The sequence below is a fragment of the Salvia splendens genome, chromosome 15 (assembly GCF_004379255.2).
Source record: "Salvia splendens isolate huo1 chromosome 15, SspV2, whole genome shotgun sequence".
Lineage (NCBI taxonomy): Eukaryota > Viridiplantae > Streptophyta > Magnoliopsida > Lamiales > Lamiaceae > Salvia > Salvia splendens.
In genome coordinates, this window is record NC_056046.1 from 28,066,314 (window position 1) to 28,084,214 (window position 17,901).

The 17,901-nt window shown below is 41.7% G+C and overlaps 1 protein-coding gene across 1 annotated transcript; it reads left to right on the plus strand.

Moving 5' to 3' along the window:
* The first annotated feature begins 12,228 nt into the window (after nt 1-12,228).
* Nucleotides 12,229-13,850, plus strand: LOC121767109 (transcription factor MYB106-like). The gene is made up of 3 exons (XM_042163303.1): nt 12,229-12,438; nt 12,543-12,672; nt 12,993-13,850. The coding sequence occupies exons 1-3, from the start codon at nt 12,306-12,308 to the stop codon at nt 13,657-13,659; spliced, it is 930 nt and encodes a 309-aa protein (XP_042019237.1). The 5' UTR covers nt 12,229-12,305; the 3' UTR covers nt 13,660-13,850.
* The last annotated feature ends 4,051 nt before the right edge of the window (nt 13,851-17,901 follow it).

Genomic DNA, 17,901 nt, shown 5'->3' on the forward strand with positions numbered 1-17,901 from the left:
TTATTAATCTTCATATATTTAACTAAATGACAAAAATATAAAAAATTAAAATTACCATTTTTGAGGAATATATGATGCATCGTGATAAAAAAAACTATACTCCCTTCATCCCACAATAATATGCACTATTTTCTTTTTAGTCCGTCCCATAAAAATATACAATTTCTAATTTTGGAATGTCTTTTCTCTCAAATGAAGAGAGATCCATTTTCCACTAACAATAATTTAATTACTTTTTCTCTCTATATTTCTTTTACTTTACTAATTTTATATTAAAATCAGTCCGAACTCAAATTGCATATCTTTTGGTACAAATAAAGTATGATACTTGCATGTTAAGCGAAATAGTTAGTCATTTGACGAAAGTATAATAAACATACTCGATCAAATTAAATAAATGAAAAAACTACACATTACAAATAAGTAAAGAGGATCATATTTTACATGCATTGCAAATCCACTAAAAAGCAATAAAACTGTATGTTACTCCCTCTCTCTCTGTTCCATAGTAGTAGAGTCATTTTACTATTTTAGTACGTTTTATAGTATTTGAGTCATTTCCTTTTTTAGTAAAAGTCAACACATTTCTTCTCACTTACTTTACTCTCTCTTACTTTATTCTCCCTTTATCACTTTACCTTTTTTCTTTTCAATTTATTCTTCCTTTACTTAACTCACTTAATACAATTTTTCTTAATCAACGTGTCGGAAAGAAATGTCTCTATTACTATGAAACGAAGGGAGTACTATTTTGTTACTGTACTAAATACCATTGCCAAACATGGAAATAGTTTCTGGGGAAACTATTTGGTTTTGCTTTTATACACATATATCGAGGGTCATGTTAAATTGTTAACTACTATTAAAGCTAGTCCATTCAATTTGAAAACAAACGGCTAAGATTAATTTTCACGCGATGTTAACAAGCTGTTGTAACAATGTCAATTAAGGTTTATTGAAATCAACTCTTATGTAAATAATGTCAACTAGGGATATTAATGGAAACTGAATTTTGTTGTTATAACTAACGTTTAGGGGGTATTTGGTAAGGATAGATAAGATAAAATAATTAAGTTATCAACTTTAAATGAGTGTTTGTTAGCATAGATAAAATATAAGTGTGGCATGTGTTAAATAGTCGGCCCGATCAAAGCAAACACAAAATAGCTATCTCATTAAAATAAATAATCAGGGAAAAAAGTATGATCGTGTATCTCTCTCTCTTCAAATTTATGCTATTGACTTTAATAACCCTCCCTCAAACTCCTCTCCCGCTCGTGCTATTATTCCCTCCCCCCCACCCCACCCCACCTACTCCCCATCCCAACCCCCTCCCCCTGTTTCTCTCTCCTACTACTCCTCTCCCACCCCACCGCACCCCACCCCACCCCACCCCACCCCACCCCACCCCACCCCACCACACTACACCCCACCACACCACACCACACCACACCACACCACACCATCCCCTCCTTCTCCCCTGGTCTCTCTCCTGCTACTCCTCTTTCTCTCTTTACTACTATTATTTATTTTAATACTAATTAATAAAGTTTGCTATTCTTAAATTATTCCTTAGGCTAAAATCATTAATTATCTTATCAGTAAATTTAATTAATAAAAAATAATTATAAGAAGGGTGTACATGTCTTTTTACACATATAATCAAATCATGTCATTTAATATCTTAAGCTACCAAACACAAGGTATAATTGTGTAATCTTATAAAATTAAGATAAATCATCTTACTTTGAGTTATCACATATTAAGAAATATAGCCTACCAAACACCCCCTTGGAAAATATTTCAAAACTTCAAACTAATATAACTATCTCGATTTAAACTATTTCTCACACAACATATATCAAATTAAATTTAATTTTATAAGGATTCTAACAAGATCCTAATTGTATGTTTTGATGATAAAATTTGACAAATTTATTTGAATTTTCAATATTTTCGACAGTCAGATTCGTGTCAGCAACAGTACATATATGCATGTCCAATGCCAACAAATTTTGTTGGCACATTCAAGGCATTGAGTTGGCATTATTACTATACTGTGTTGACATCGCGAGAATCATGAAAACTGTCATGTATAAAATATAATGAAAATGTCATTTTTGAATTAATTAATATAAAATGAATTTGCATGAGGCAGCACTAGATCTTTTAGATCTAATGGCTCGGAATTGATAGTAATTATCAATTAGCAAATAGTTAGCAATTGATTACAATCCTATATACTCTATCCATCTCTGAAAGTTTGTCACACTTCTTTTCTGTACTCGTTTTGTAAAAATAATAATAAATGACACGAGATTTTAGGAGATGTTGTTTTGATTGTTGAGTGGAGAGAGAAAATAATATATTTATATTAATGTGAGAGATAACTTTTTCTAAAAAAAGAAATGTGACATCTTTTGTGGGACAAACTCAAAAGGAAAGTGTGACATCTATTATGGGATGGAGGGAGTATTATTTTTACAAAACGAATGTAGAAAAAAAATGTGGCAAACTTTCAGGGACGGAGGGAGTATCTATTGGTGCATATAAAACACATTTGCAGCTCACATTGGCCTTTTAATCCTCAACAATCTGATACCTAATTCTTAAAAATGTTTTTCAATTATGTTCTGGAGTTTGCTTTTTTATCACACAAGGCCAAAACTGACCTAATGCTAAATTATTATTCCAAATTCAAACAACAAAAGTAAATCAAAATTAGTATAAAATACAAATTTAGACGTATATCTTCTCTAGATCTCACATCTTCATCACCTCGACTAATACGGAAAATGTCATGTGAGAGCTTTGAAGGCGATCTAAAATACTAGCATGAAAATTACAATTGATGAATCGGCGAATTTTTGATGGTGATGAATGCTCGTAAAAATAAAGGAAGATCAACACACAGAGATTTACGTGGTTCGATTTACTGAGGTAAATCTACGTCCACGGGAAGAAAAGAGGGCAGAGTTGTATTGCTTGATCTGTTTTCTACAGCTAACAATACAGACTTGCTATTTGCTATTTTCTCTCTAGAGAGCTTAACAGAAGTTAACAGAAGAAGTATCTATCTGACCTAGGTTCTATTTATACATTGAACCTAGATCGTGGCATGCAGCATTTATTAGGTAGTGGATGTCGTGGAGGTCGTGGCGACCTTGCATGGGTCCACTATCCTGCATGAGTTAATGACTGCTTGACACCACTAAATAGATCGTCGGTGTAGTGGAGGTGGAAATCTTGCATGAGTCCACTATTTCCTAGTTCGGTCGAATACTGAGACCGGACTGCTGAATTATTGCCGAGCAGCTTTTGCCGATCTGAGAGTAGAGCTTGATGCCGACCAGAGCAGAGTTTGATTGGTTGGCTTTTACCGAGCTGTAGGCTGGGGCCGAACTCTGTGGTTGTGCCGAACTGAACTCTTGAGTCATGCCGGACTGATACTCTTTAGCCATGCCGAACTGATACTCTTTCTTGGGCTTTACTGCTGTTGGGCTTGTTTAGTACGTACTCCATCACTACCCCCCCCGAAGAGTGAAGTGAATCACTTCGGCATTCTGGATAAAGGTACGGGGTAAGTTGATGTTTGTCTTTGGTCTGATGAAGTGAACTCTTCTTTGACCGGACTTGGTTTGTGTCCTAATTTGGCGAGTTTTATCGCTCGGATCGAACTTTCCGTTGTCCTAATTTGGGGATCGGACTTTCCCTTGTCCTAATTCGGCGAGTTTTATCGCGTGGATCGGACTTTCCCTAGTCGTAATTCAGGCAAGTTTTATCGCGAGAATCAGACTTTTGTTGCAGTTCGTTTCAGACGAAGTGCTTGATTCTTAAGCTGAATTGTGGTCTTGTATCTTCTGTAGAAGCTTTGAGTCACAATCGTTGGCTTGTTGCAGCTCGTTTCAGACGAACTGCTTGTTTAAGCTGAATTGTGGTTTTGTATCTTCTGTAGAAGCTTTGACTCGCAATCGTTGGCTTGTTGCAGCTCGTTTCAGACGAACTGCTTGTTTAAGCTGAATTGTGGTCTTGTATCTTCTGTAGAAGCTTTGACTCACAATCGTTGGCTTGTTGCAGCTCGTTTCAGACGAACTGCTTGTTTAAGCTGAATTGTGGTCTTGTATCTTCTGTAGAAGCTTTGACTCACAATCGTGTGCTTGTATATGTTCTAAGAAGGGGATCAGCCTTCGAAGAACAAGCTACCTCAGTAACATTTGTAAGAGACGACACGCACAGAGACAGACAAAACACACAGACAAAACGCACAGAGACAAATAAAGACTAAGCAAACCAAATAAAGCACATTGAGCAAACAGGACTCAAGACTAACTGACCGGACTGTCTCTTACAAATGGAACTTTTTGAGGTTGGAAATGTGCCATGTTCGGGGCACCTGTTCTCCTGACATGTGAGCCAATTTGTAAGACCCTTTGCCGAGGACTTCTGACACCCGATACGGACCTTCCCATGTGGGTTCGAGCTTGCCCAGCTTTTCTGCTCGGCTTACTTCGTTGTTTCTCAGGACGAGATCTCCCACTTGAAATTGCAGCTTCTTCACCCTTTGGTTGTAATACCGGGCTACTTGTTCCTTGTACTTGGCTGCTTTTATGCATGCCAATTCTCTTCTTTCTTCGGCAAGATCCAGCTCGGCTCTCAGTCCGTCGTCATTCATTTCTGAGGAGAAATTTAGAGTTCGGGGACTGGGTACGCCGATCTCCACCGGAATCACGGCTTCAGTGCCGTATACCAGACTGTACGGAGTTTCACCGTTGGAGGTTGTGGGTGTAGTTCGGTAGGACCATAGGACTTGAGGGAGATTTTCTACCCATTGTCCTTTGGCTTGTTCTAACCGAGCTTTTAACCCTTTCACCAGGATACGATTTGTTACCTCCGTTTGTCCGTTTGCTTGTGGATGAGAGACCGAAGTGAACCGCTGTTGAATATTCAGCTCTTGGCACCAATTCTTGAACGTCTTGTCGGTGAACTGAGTCCCGTTATCCGAGATGAGGATGTGGGGTATGCCAAATCGGCACACTATGTTCTTCCAGACGAAATCCAATGCCTTCGAGCTCGTTATCGTAGCTAATGGTTCAGCTTCCACCCACTTCGTAAAGTAGTCCACGGCAACGATTAGGAATTTCATTTGCCGAGGAGCTTGAGGAAGTGGTCCCACTATGTCTATGCCCCATTGCATGAAAGGCCAAGGGCTTTGCATAGTGGATAGATCGGTCTGCGGCATCCTTGGGATATTTGCATGGATTTGGCACTTCGGGCATGTCTTGACGAGCTGCACTGCTTCTTGTACCAAGGTTGGCCAATAATATCCCCATCTTAGAACTTTTTTAGCTAAAGCTCTAGCTCCGATGTGGCTGCCGCACGATCCTTCATGAACTTCTCTGAGGATGTAGTCCGTCTCTTCTGGTCCTACGCACCGCAATAACGGCTGGAGGTAAGACTTTCTAAAGAGGACTCCTTCATGAAGTTCATACCGAAGTGCTCGGTACGTGATTTTCCGAGCTTCTCTCTTATCCTCGGGCAATTGTCCCTGATCCAGATACTGCAAGATCGGCGTCATCCAGTTCGGCGAGCTGGATATTGAATGTACCTCGGCTTCATCAATGCTTCGATGCATTAATTCTTCCGCCTTTGAGCTCGGATCTGAGGCCAACTTACTTAAGGTATCTGCTCGGCTATTTTCCGCTCTGGGAACGCGGATTATCCGAAAATAGGAGAAACTTCGGCTGATGCTTTGCGCTTTGTCCAAATACTTCTTCATTCTCTCGTCACGAGCTTCATTTGTACCCAACATGTGATTTACTATGACTTGTGAATCACAATGGACTTTGAGAGATTTGACGAGCAGACTTTGCGCTAACTGGAGTCCGGCAAGGAGGGCTTCGTACTCGGCTTCATTATTAGTAGTGGGGAATAGGAACCGAAGTGAGTAGGTTACCTCGTGTCCATCGGGAGCGACGAGTAAAATACCAGCTCCACTTCCCCTCTTGTTTGAAGCTCCATCTACGAATCCGCTCCAGCAGTCTGGCGGCTCTACTTCAGATTCCAAGGGCTGTGCTAGTTCGGCATGGGCAGAATTTTTTTGTTCGGCAATAACAGGGATTGCTTGATCGAACTTGGCCTCTGTAAGAAAATCTGCCAAGGCTTGTCCCTTGATGGCTTTCCGAGGTAGGTACTCGATTGAGTGTTCTCCCAGCTCTATGGCCCATTTGGCGATTCTGCCTGATGCTTCTGGCTTGGTCAAAACTTGCCGAAGAGGCAGATCGGTTAAGACACATACCTTGTGAGTATAGAAGTATGGCCGCAGTCTCCTTGCTGCATTTACTAACGCCAGAGCAATTTTTTCCAGAGGTTGATACCTTGTTTCTGGACCTCTTAATGCTCGGCTTGTAAAGTAGATGGGAAACTGCTTTAGGCCTTCTTCTCGTACAAGCACCGCGCTGATGGTTTGATCTGATGCCGCTAAGTATAAGAATATTACTTCGGCTTCGGTTGGAACAGAGAGAATAGGAAGCTCGGCTAGATAACTTTTGAGCTCGTCAAAGGCCTTTTTCTGCTCGGCTCCCCACTCGAACTTTGGTGCCTTTTTCAACACCTTGAAGAACGGCAGTTGCTTTTCGGCTGCTTGGGAAAGGAATCGATTCAGTGCGGCTAGACATCCGGTTAGCCTTTGCACGTCATGTATGGACTTCGGCATTGCCATGTTCTGAACGACTTGAACTTTTGAGGGGTTTGCCTTGAGTCCGTCCTTCGAAACCCAACAACCCAGAAACTTTCCCGAATCTACCAAAAAGGTACACTTTTGGGGATTAAGTTTGAGGTTGGCTTTCTTGAGCACGTTGAGAGTGGACTTGAGGTTGTGCTCGTACTCCGAAGTGCTTTTGCTTTTGACGACTATATCGTCAACATACACTTCGACCTCCTTTCCAATCAGGTGCCGAAAAAGCTTGTCTACCATCCTTTGATAAGTGGCTCCGGCATTCTTTAAACCGAATGGCATCTTTTTATAAGCGAAAATGCCGAAATCGGTAATGAAAGCTGTTTTCGGAGCGTCACTCTCATCCATCAACACTTGGTGATATCCTTTGTATAAATCAAGAAAACAGAAAATTTCGAAGCCGATCAAAGCTTCTACTTTTTTATCTATATTCGGAAGGGGATAGCAATCTTTTGGACAGTGCTTGTTTAGATCGGTAAAATCTATGCACATCCGCCATCCTCCTCCTTTTTTCTTGATCATCACAGGATTGGCCACCCAAGAAGGATATTTCACCTCGAATAGTACATCCGCTTTTAGTAATTGGCGGACTTCGTCATGGATGACTTGGCTTCTTTCTGCCGCAAAGAGTCTTTGCTTCTGTTTTACTGGCCGGATTGAAGGATCAATATTTAACCGATGAGTGATTACCTCGGGGGGCACTCCGGTCATGTCCAACGGAGACCATGCAAAGACATCTTTGTACTCCTTGAGGAGCTGAATGGTCTTTTCCCGGAGTAGAGGCGTTCCTGCGAAGCCGACCTTGACCGTTCTGGATGGATCATCTTCGTATAACTGAACGGTCATTGAGTTCGGCTCTGAAGTGACTTCGGTCATCTCGCTTGCCTCTGACTCCGGTTGCTGTGATTGCTATGCTTGATGGTGCCGAACTGATTGCTCGGCACTTTTAAGCGCAATCTGCAGACATTCTTTTGCTCTCTTTTGATCACCTCGGATGACCGCTATCCCACCTTTAGTGGGGATCTTGATGGTGAGGTGATAAGTAGAGCAAACGGCCCGAACTGTGTTGAGCCAGTCTCTCCCCAGGATGATGTTGTACGGGGACCGAGCTTTCACCACAAAGAACTCGATCATCGTATTGGAGCTTGTAGGCGCTTTTCCCACCGTGATCGGAAGGCTGATAATACCTTCTGGGCGGGTGTCCTCCTGGGCGAAACTTTTCAGAGGAAGTGGAGCCGGATTGAGCCGAGCTGGATCCACTTCCATTTTATCGAAACATTCTTTAAAAAGAATGCTGACTGACGCTCCTGTATCCACAAATACTCTGTGGATCAGTTTGTTTGCCACTCCGGCTTGAATGACAATAGCGTCTTGGTGAGGAGAGATGGCTGGGACGGGATCGGCGTCTGAAAATGTAATCATTTCGTCTTTCTTCAGCCTTTTATGTGTTGGCTCCTCTTGATTGGAACCTCTGCGTTCTGCTTTTAGGGACGACTTGGTCTTCCCGGCAGGGAGAGCATCAATAGTCAGGATTACTCCATCATATTGCGGCTCGTCGTCGTCTTCGGGATCCTCATGCCTTTTCGGATCCTGAGGATTGCAGTTCGCACCTCTCTGCTTTTTGTTCTTTTTCGGCTGCTTGCTTTGGTATTTTTTTAACGTTCCTGTTTTCACAAGAACATCAATACCTGCAGCCAAATCTCGGCACTCCTCGGTATCGTGACCGTGGGTGTGATGGAAGGAGCAATATTGATCCTGAGGTCGCCGCGCGGCTGATTTCGTCATCCGCTTTGGTCTTTCGAACATATCGGAATGTAGTTCGAAAATTTCCGCTCTTGACTTGTTCAGTGGTACGAACTGAGCGGGCGGCTTCTCGGGATTGAGACGGGGTCCCAATCTGTCTTGCACCGGAGCCCTTTGAATTCTTTCAAATGGAGTCCGGCGAGGATGCCCGCGATCGCTATGATCGGGCTTCCTTCTGTCTTCTCGGGACGATGAGCTGTCTAACGACCGTTTGAGACGGTCTGCCTCATCGGCCCGGGAGTACTGGTCCGCAATGTCCCACATTTCCTGAGCTGTCTGCGGACCGCACTCAACGAGCTTCCTGTAGAGAGCTCCGGGCAGGATTCCATTTTGGAATGCCGAGATGACAAGCAGATCGTTGAGATCGTCTACTTGCAGGCATTCCTTGTGGAATCTTGTCATGAAGTCGCTGATTTTTTCGTCGTGACCTTGACGAATGGAAAGCAGCTGAGCCGAAGTGATCCGGGCTTCCGCTTTCTGAAAGAACCTCCTGTGGAAAGCATCCATTAGATCTCGGTAGGATCTAATGCTGCCTTGAGGAAGGCTGTCGAACCATCTTCTGGCGTTCCCGACGAGCAGCTCGGGGAACAGCTTGCACATGTGGACCTCATTGAGACCCTGGTTCGCCATATTATATTGATAGCGTCCCAAGAAGTCATGAGGATCCTCTAGCCCGTCATAAGTCATTGACGGTGTCCGGTAGTTCCGCGGCAAAGGAGTTCGGGTGATGTCGTCCGAGAACGGAGTCTTTAATGCTCCGTACATGGCGAATCCGACATCTCTTCGGTACGGAGGAGATGGAGTTCTCCTGTGGTTCCGGTACCGAGGAGGAACAGGAACATGTCGGGGTTGAGGATTCTTTCTCCTGGAAGACACGTCACTACTGCGGTAGTGACTTTCATGTCTGGATGAGGAGGGAGAATCCGTCGTTGTCTTCTCCGGCTGTTGGCTCTTCTGCAGGAAGGTTAAGAACTCCTCCTGCTTCTCGGCCAAGAACAGCTTGACAGCTTCGTTTAAATCGGGCTGCTGGGAAGACTCAGCGCGATGACTCCTGGAGTGGCTTGTTCCTCCTTCGTGAGAACCGGAGGTAGATGTCTCCCGAGGCCGTTTTTCAGACCTGCGAGCTGGACTAGCTTCCTCACGGTTATCACGAACGGTATTATGGGTGTTATGTGATCTGGTATGCATTTTTTTTTTTGGGGTGGAAAAAGGATCAAAAATTCGCTTTATCACAAATTTGGTTCTCTGTTTCCCACAGACGGCGCCAGTGATGAATCGGCGAATTTTTGATGGTGATGAATGCTCGTAAAAATAAAGGAAGATCAACACACAGAGATTTACGTGGTTCGATTTACTGAGGTAAATCTACGTCCACGGGAAGAAAAGAGGGCAGAGTTGTATTGCTTGATCTGTTTTCTACAGCTAACAATACAGACTTGCTATTTGCTATTTTCTCTCTAGAGAGCTTAACAGAAGTTAACAGAAGAAGTATCTATCTGACCTAGGTTCTATTTATACATTGAACCTAGATCGTGGCATGCAGCATTTATTAGGTAGTGGATGTCGTGGAGGTCGTGGCGACCTTGCATGGGTCCACTATCCTGCATGAGTTAATGACTGCTTGACACCACTAAATAGATCGTCGGTGTAGTGGAGGTGGAAATCTTGCATGAGTCCACTATTTCCTAGTTCGGTCGAATACTGAGACCGGACTGCTGAATTATTGCCGAGCAGCTTTTGCCGATCTGAGAGTAGAGCTTGATGCCGACCAGAGCAGAGTTTGATTGGTTGGCTTTTACCGAGCTGTAGGCTGGGGCCGAACTCTGTGGTTGTGCCGAACTGAACTCTTGAGTCATGCCGGACTGATACTCTTTAGCCATGCCGAACTGATACTCTTTCTTGGGCTTTACTGCTGTTGGGCTTGTTTAGTACGTACTCCATCAACAATTATATACAAAGATCCCTTTCGCATATTGGAAGCAAACCGAAAAAGGAAAAAATAATATAACAACATTGTTTTCCTTTTATATCCCAAGCAAACTCTTGTAACAAGAAATATTAACCATACCATCATCGCATTCATATAGTACTATATACATCGTGTCCAGCCGAACGAAATTAAAACCACAATTAGTCCCAAAATATCGTACACACACATGTAAATTGTAAACACACACAAAAACACACATGTATAGAAAGAGTTAGGCCATGATTAATACTCTCTCCGTTCCTTGTTAATAGATGTGTTTTTTTATGACACGGAGTTTACGAATAGTGTATTAAGTGGATAGTGAATAATGTAAGAGAGAAAAAGTAAGAGAGATGAAGAGAGAATAAAGTAAGAGAAATGATTACTTTTTGATAAAAATAGAAATGAATCAATTAACCTGAAACTTTCCAAAATAAAAAAATGACTTTATTAACATGGAACGAATGGAGTATGATGGAATGAAATGAGCATGGAATGGAATGGAGGTTGAAATGGAATGAAATGTTAATTTCTTTGGATTCCTTTGTATTTTCATTCATTTCCTTATTTATTCCATCCTACTAAACAAATGAATATAATGAAAGTAGGAATCACGTTCCATTATTCCATTCTACCATTCCATTCTATTCCATCATACCAAACATGACCTTACTATTAAAAAAGCGAACTACTTTTTAATTCATAATTAAGACTAAATATTAACCACAGTAAATACAACCGAGTGTAATTATGTAGACTGAATAAACCGTATTACGGTAATGATGTGATCCTCGCGAGATATGACGTGATTTATGCAATTTGCGTTATGCCGATGTATATTCAATATTATATGTTGATGTACGTATTCAATGTTGTGGTGAAAAATATTTTTGAATTTATAATGGACATATTTCTTTTCCGATAACAATTGACACCTCAAAACTTTGAATTACATATTAAATTACTTTTTCACAAATTAAAAATATCAATAATATTTTTTAATATATTAAAATTAAATTATATAAACTTATAAAACAACACCAAACATATGATGCTCGTATAAGGTGCTTACATAAAATATGTAGCATGGAGTATATTTTTTTTCTCTCTCTAATTAAATGTAATTTATGAGTATTTTAAGGAAATCCTTATTATGAGTATATGTAAAGAAATTGCCATGAGATGCAATGCTAGGATATAAAAATATTAATTCAATATTAAGTTGAAGTGTATTTCAGTATGATGGTAACTACCTTTAATTATCGCGGGATTATACACTTGCGTTGTGTGAAGTTAAGTCATTGTTAAATTTAATGTAATGTTGGAGTATATGACGAGGTTGGAATAATTTTGGACGACTTTTTACTCCTAATGAATTGTGTTTTTATGATAGACTTTGATTTAACATAGGCATTGTAGTATAAACTCATAAAAAACTCACACTTTTTCGTAGTATGTTCTTATAAACTCATAATAAAGGAAATAAGTTAAATAAATATTTGTTGCATTTAGGTTTACATTACATCACATAAGAGTGAAGTTTATTTGTTAATATAATTTAAATACAATATTGACGATAAACCTTGTATACGTAGGTATAAATGAAAATATAATATGGGTTGGGAAGTAAACAAAAAAAGTAGCAATAAACACGTTGATACCAAATTCTATAAACACAGCATTAAATTGTATGATAGTTGTATAAATTGAAGGAAGTGGAAAACTCACATCACATTCATCCATCTAGGCTTCCATCAACATTCAACCCCACCTCTCTCCCTCTCTTCTCTTTAACCAAACATGGGAAGGTCCCCATGCTGTGATAAGGTAGGCTTGAAGAAAGGCCCGTGGACTCCCGAAGAAGATCAGAAGCTTCTAGCGTATATCCAAGACCACGGCCATGGCAGCTGGCGCGCCCTCCCTCCAAAAGCCGGTATTATACCTATTTCATGCATGCATTTGCAGTTGCAGACAACTTTTTTGTTTTGTTTTGTTTTGTTTTGTTTCGTGAATTTGAAATTGTTTGTTAATATATAGGGCTTCAGAGGTGCGGGAAAAGCTGCAGATTGCGTTGGACCAACTACTTGCGACCCGATATTAAGAGAGGGAAGTTCAGTTTACAAGAAGAGCAGACGATCATTCAGCTTCACGCCCTTCTTGGAAATAGGTGATTAGTTATTTAAACATAATTTTCATCTTGAATTAGTGTTCATAATAGTATTTGGCAAACAATTAAAAGAAGAAAGATATAAAAAGAAATTTAATTGGGGGAAGCTACGTACAACAGATTAATCCCCTGCCAGTTTGTAGGGCCTATATAGTTTATATGTGAGGAGCAACATAAATGTGTGTCCATGTGTGAGAAGTTATTGCAAATGTACAGACACTCAACATATATTAAACAAAATCAAAAATGTTTTTATTCTCTTGCATAATAATATTGATATGAGTCTCCTTCCTTAATCTTAATTACTACTTATATTATAGGTGGTCAGCCATAGCCAGCCACCTGCCTAAGAGGACTGATAACGAGATCAAGAACTACTGGAACACTCATCTAAAGAAACGCCTTGTCAAAATGGGGATCGACCCGACCACTCATAAACCCAAGAACCACGCCCTCGGCTGCAGCCAGCCCAAGGAGATAGCCAACTTGAGCCACATGACACAATGGGAGAGCGCCCGCCTCGAAGCTGAGGCACGTATCGTCCGTGAGTCCAAGTCCAACTCCTTCACCTCCCAAATGATGAGCGGTCCGCCCCCTTCACGCCCGCCTTGCCTCGATATACTGAAAGTCTGGCAAGGCACGTGGATGAAGCGAAAAGAAGCCTTCTTCGTCTCCAACGCCAACCTTGAGTCCCCAACGTCGATACTCAACTTCTCAGACAACAACACAATCCCAAACGTCGTCGGATTGATCAACGACACCAACAACTACGCCGGACCTAGCAAGGGCATTTTGGGAAATTCAATGCCGCTGCATGATCCTACCAATTACACCAACCTACCCGATTCGTTGAGCTTCTTGGATGGCTTCGGAGATCTCCATGGCTCCGGACAAGGCGACAGCGTCGCGTTCGAGGACAACAAGGTTAACTATTGGAGCAATATTCTGAACGTCGTCAATTCGCCTATGGGTTCACCTGTTTTCTAAAACGTCGTCGTTAGCCGTTTCATTTCATTAATATAGTTTCGTGAGTGTGTCGTCTTCATTAATTATATGTTTGTTAAATTCAGATTTAGATAACTGATCGATGCATGTTGTGTTGGTTACGATGATTCTACGTTATGTTTAGCTTCTTGATTTATGTGGATCATCAAATTAATGTAGTAATTTTTAAAATATCCGAAAAAGCTCGAGTTTATTGATTATATGCAGCTAGCAGACCCATTGCCATTTTAAATGCCTACATATCCTTATTAATATTTGTGGTCCATTTATCAAGATTGATCAAAAAATATATCAGAATCTTTATATCTGTAGTTAAGACTTCAGAAAAAGGGGTCAAAAAGTAACGGCCTTCATTCCAAATTTGTTTGAATTAGTTATATAACGTGAAATGAGTTACTTTAATTATATATTACTTGTCAAACATGCCAAGATTGAAGCAATTACCAAAGAAGAAGACCCAAATTAAGGGAGGAAGATATGGAATTGATTACATTCCAAAATTAATTTGTATTCCTCCCTACATATAGGGAAGAACCGATTGTATCAATGATTAACAAAGAAATACAATTCTCTTCTCCCAAAAGCTTCTAATATGCATCGCCTTTTCAAGTCTCTCGATTACCATCGTTAAGATGGTATCAGAGCAGGTTCGGGACTCAGAACAGATTCATCACCGTCCCGGGCATACCTTTCCCGACCTTTCCTTGAACCCCTACAAAACCTACCAAGATGTCAGAATTTGACAAAACCAAAACCGAATCCATAGAAAACTTCCAACTATCCAATATGACTTCAAACACAGATCTTGCTGCACAGTTTGCAGAATTTGTGAATTGGCAAAACAACCAACAATCGAAGCCATCAAACCAAAACCAACCAAGCCGAATCTCCCCTAAACCAGAGTTGTTTGGGGAATTCCACCTACAATCCAGGGTAAAGGGAGACAATTGCTCCTTCCGGTCAAATCTGATGGAGCGGGCTATCGGAGGAAAGGGCTTAGCATCTCACATCGATGGAGCTCTAGCCCCTTCCCCAACCGACAGCCCAGATAACCTCGCTCACCAAAAGATGAAGATGGCGAGGCAGACCCGGAGTGGAGCCCGAAACGACGGAGGCCGAGGAGGTTGGAGAGCCACAGCGGCCGCCGCACATCACCACGCCACCAACACCGATCCTCCGGCGGGCGGCAGCAGTGGCGGCGGCAACACCGGTAGCGGCGGCGAAGGGGCACCCGGTGAAGCTAGGGTTCCCATGGCAGAATTGAGGGAGGCGGCTAAGGAACCGACCCCAAATTCTAAATATTGCCAACAATCCCAAAAATACCAAATCCTAAATATACCCCAAATATCCCAAATACTCTTAATTAAACCCCACCCAAAAGGTATCTATCCAATTACACCCCAAAATTCCCGAAAATCCCAAAGCCATCCCCTGAATTCACAAAAATCCCAGTTTCACCCCCACCAAAAGAAAAACACAAAAAACACCCCCCAAACTTATGAAAAAATCCAAACTGACCCCCCATTTGCAAAAACTTTGCAATTGCAACCCAACCTTCTGAACAATTCAACTATCAGCCAACCATATCCTGTCGGAACTCCTTTGATGCCTTAGCCTGTTCCTCTACATCTGTTTCGGGCCCAAAAGACCCTCAATGGATTTTTTATTGTGGGGCAACAGACACGATATCGTTTGAAGCCTCAGATTTTGTTTCCATAGACAAATCAGAAAAATCCTATGTCCAAACTGCCAGTGGGGATCTAGCACAAGTTATGGGGGCATGCACAATCAATATCTCGCCGACTCTATGCCTCTCGAATTGTCTTTTTTGTTTCGTCTTTATCACATAAACTGTTATCAATAAGTCACGTGACTAGAGAACTGAACTGCAAATTACTGATGCAACCTCGCTTCTGCATGTTACAGGATATCAAGACGGGGACGATAGTTGGGCGTGGCACAGAGCGAGACGGACATTACTATGTGGACGAGATAGCCTAACAGAGTGCTGCAATGATGCTGACTCCCGGACCAACAGACAGGCAGGCTTGGCTTTGGCATCGTCGGTTAGGGCACCCATCTTCGGGATACTTTCGTCTTCTTTTTCCTAAATTAGCTAGATCCTTGAACTCCTTTCATTGTGATACTTGTGTGTTAGCTAAAAACCATAGACACTCCTTCAAATTGAACAACACGAGAGTAAAATCCTCGTTTGCTTTAGTACATTCGGATGTTTGGGGTCCCGCTCCTATCCCGGGGGGACAAGGTTTTCATTATTTTGTGCTTTTTATTGATGACTACTCCAGCATTACTTGAATCTATTTCTTGAAAATAAACATGACGTGTTTGATAGGTTCGTAGATTTCTATAATCTTATTCAAACTCAGTTTCAACACACCATCCAGATCCTTAGATCAGACAATGGGGGGGAATTTGTCAACAATAAAATGCAAGAGTTTTTGAGGAGTAAGGGATTAGTCCATCAAACCTCGTGTGCATACAATCCAGAACAAAACTGGGTAGCCGAAAGGAAAAACAGGTACATACTCGAAATTACCCGAGCTCGCTTAATTGAATATAAAGTACCGATGTCTTTTTGGCCAGAAGCTATAGCAACCGCTATGTACCTCCTAAATCGTCTACCTACTGGCATTCTCAACTTCAAAACTCCCTTAGATATTTTTTCCCAACACTTCGACATCCCACCATCTCTATCCCTAGAACCTAAAGTTTTTGGATGCTCGGTCTTTGTCCACATTCCTAAACACGAGCGGTCCAAATTTGATCCCTGAGCTCTCAAATGTGTTTTCCTAGGCTATGGAAAAAATCAAAAAGGTTACAGATGCTATGACCCTAAGACTCGTAGGATACACACCACAATGAATTATGATTTTGTGGAAGGGGAATACTTCTATGCCCAATCTAGTAGTCAGAAGGAGACACAAACTTCAGCCAATAGCCCGAATAATAACCTCCTAGATTGGCTACAAGATACTCTAAACAACCAACTAGGGGGAGAGCCACCAGGGGAAATACAAACAGGGGGAGAGCCACCAGGGGAACTACAAACAAGGGGAGATTCACAGCCAAGTCCTGTCACAGACGTTGGTCCACATGAGGAAGTTAGCAACACCGCCGGGTTGTCACCTCCGGTAATACAAAACGTCGAACAAAGTGTCACTGACCAGCCGTCAACCCCGCCTTCGATTCCTGAGGTAAACAGTTCAGATTTTGATAATATACCTCCGGACATAACTAACATTCATAGGGGTAATGGAGAGGAGTGTGGAACAAACGGACAAAATGTCGATTCAACAGACCCATACGAGTTACCTCCAAGATGAACAAGAGGAGTGCCTCCTCGAAGGTACTCACCAGACTGGAAAGAGAGAAAGGCCAAATATGCAGTCTCCAACATTGCGCAAAGTCATCTATCGGAAATGGCCTGAGCCTTCGAAACTGCTCTATATGAAGAAGAAGACATTCCGCAAATATTTGAGGAGACAAGTAAACATAAGCACTGGAGGGAAGCCATGAAGAAGGAGATAGACGCCCTAGTAAAGAATGGTACATGGGAGAAATGTACATTGCTAGCAGGAAAGAAGCCAGTTGGATGTCGGTGGATATTCACCATAAAAAGAAGGGAAGATGGTTCAATCGAGAGATATAAGGCGAGACTTGTGGCAAAGGGATACACCCAAGTATATGGAGTGGACTATGAGGAAACATTCTCCCCGGTGGCAAAGATGGAGACTGTACGAACCTTACTATTTGTAGCAGCGTGCAAAGATTGGAATCTACATCAGTTCAATGTGACTAATGCAATCCTCAATGGAGAACTAGAAGAAAACAAGGAGGTATACATGGAAGTCCCACAAGGTTTTTCAGGGGAATTCGGAAAAGGAGAAGTTTGCCGATTACCGAAAACCCTGTATGGTTTGAAACAGTCTCCACGAGTCTGGTTTGGTAGGTTTTACCAAGCCATGTTCAAGCATGGATTCCAACAAAGCCATTCCGATCACACACTCTTCACAAAGAGGAGGAACAACAAGGTAACATGTCTAATTATCTACGTTGATGACATGATTATCACAGGAGATGATATAGAGGAAATCCAGAAGTTGAAGGAAAATCTGTTTCAAGAGTTCGAAATGAAAGATCTAGGAGCACTGAAATATTTCTTGGGAATAAAAGTGTTGAGATCCAAACACGGGATATTCTTAA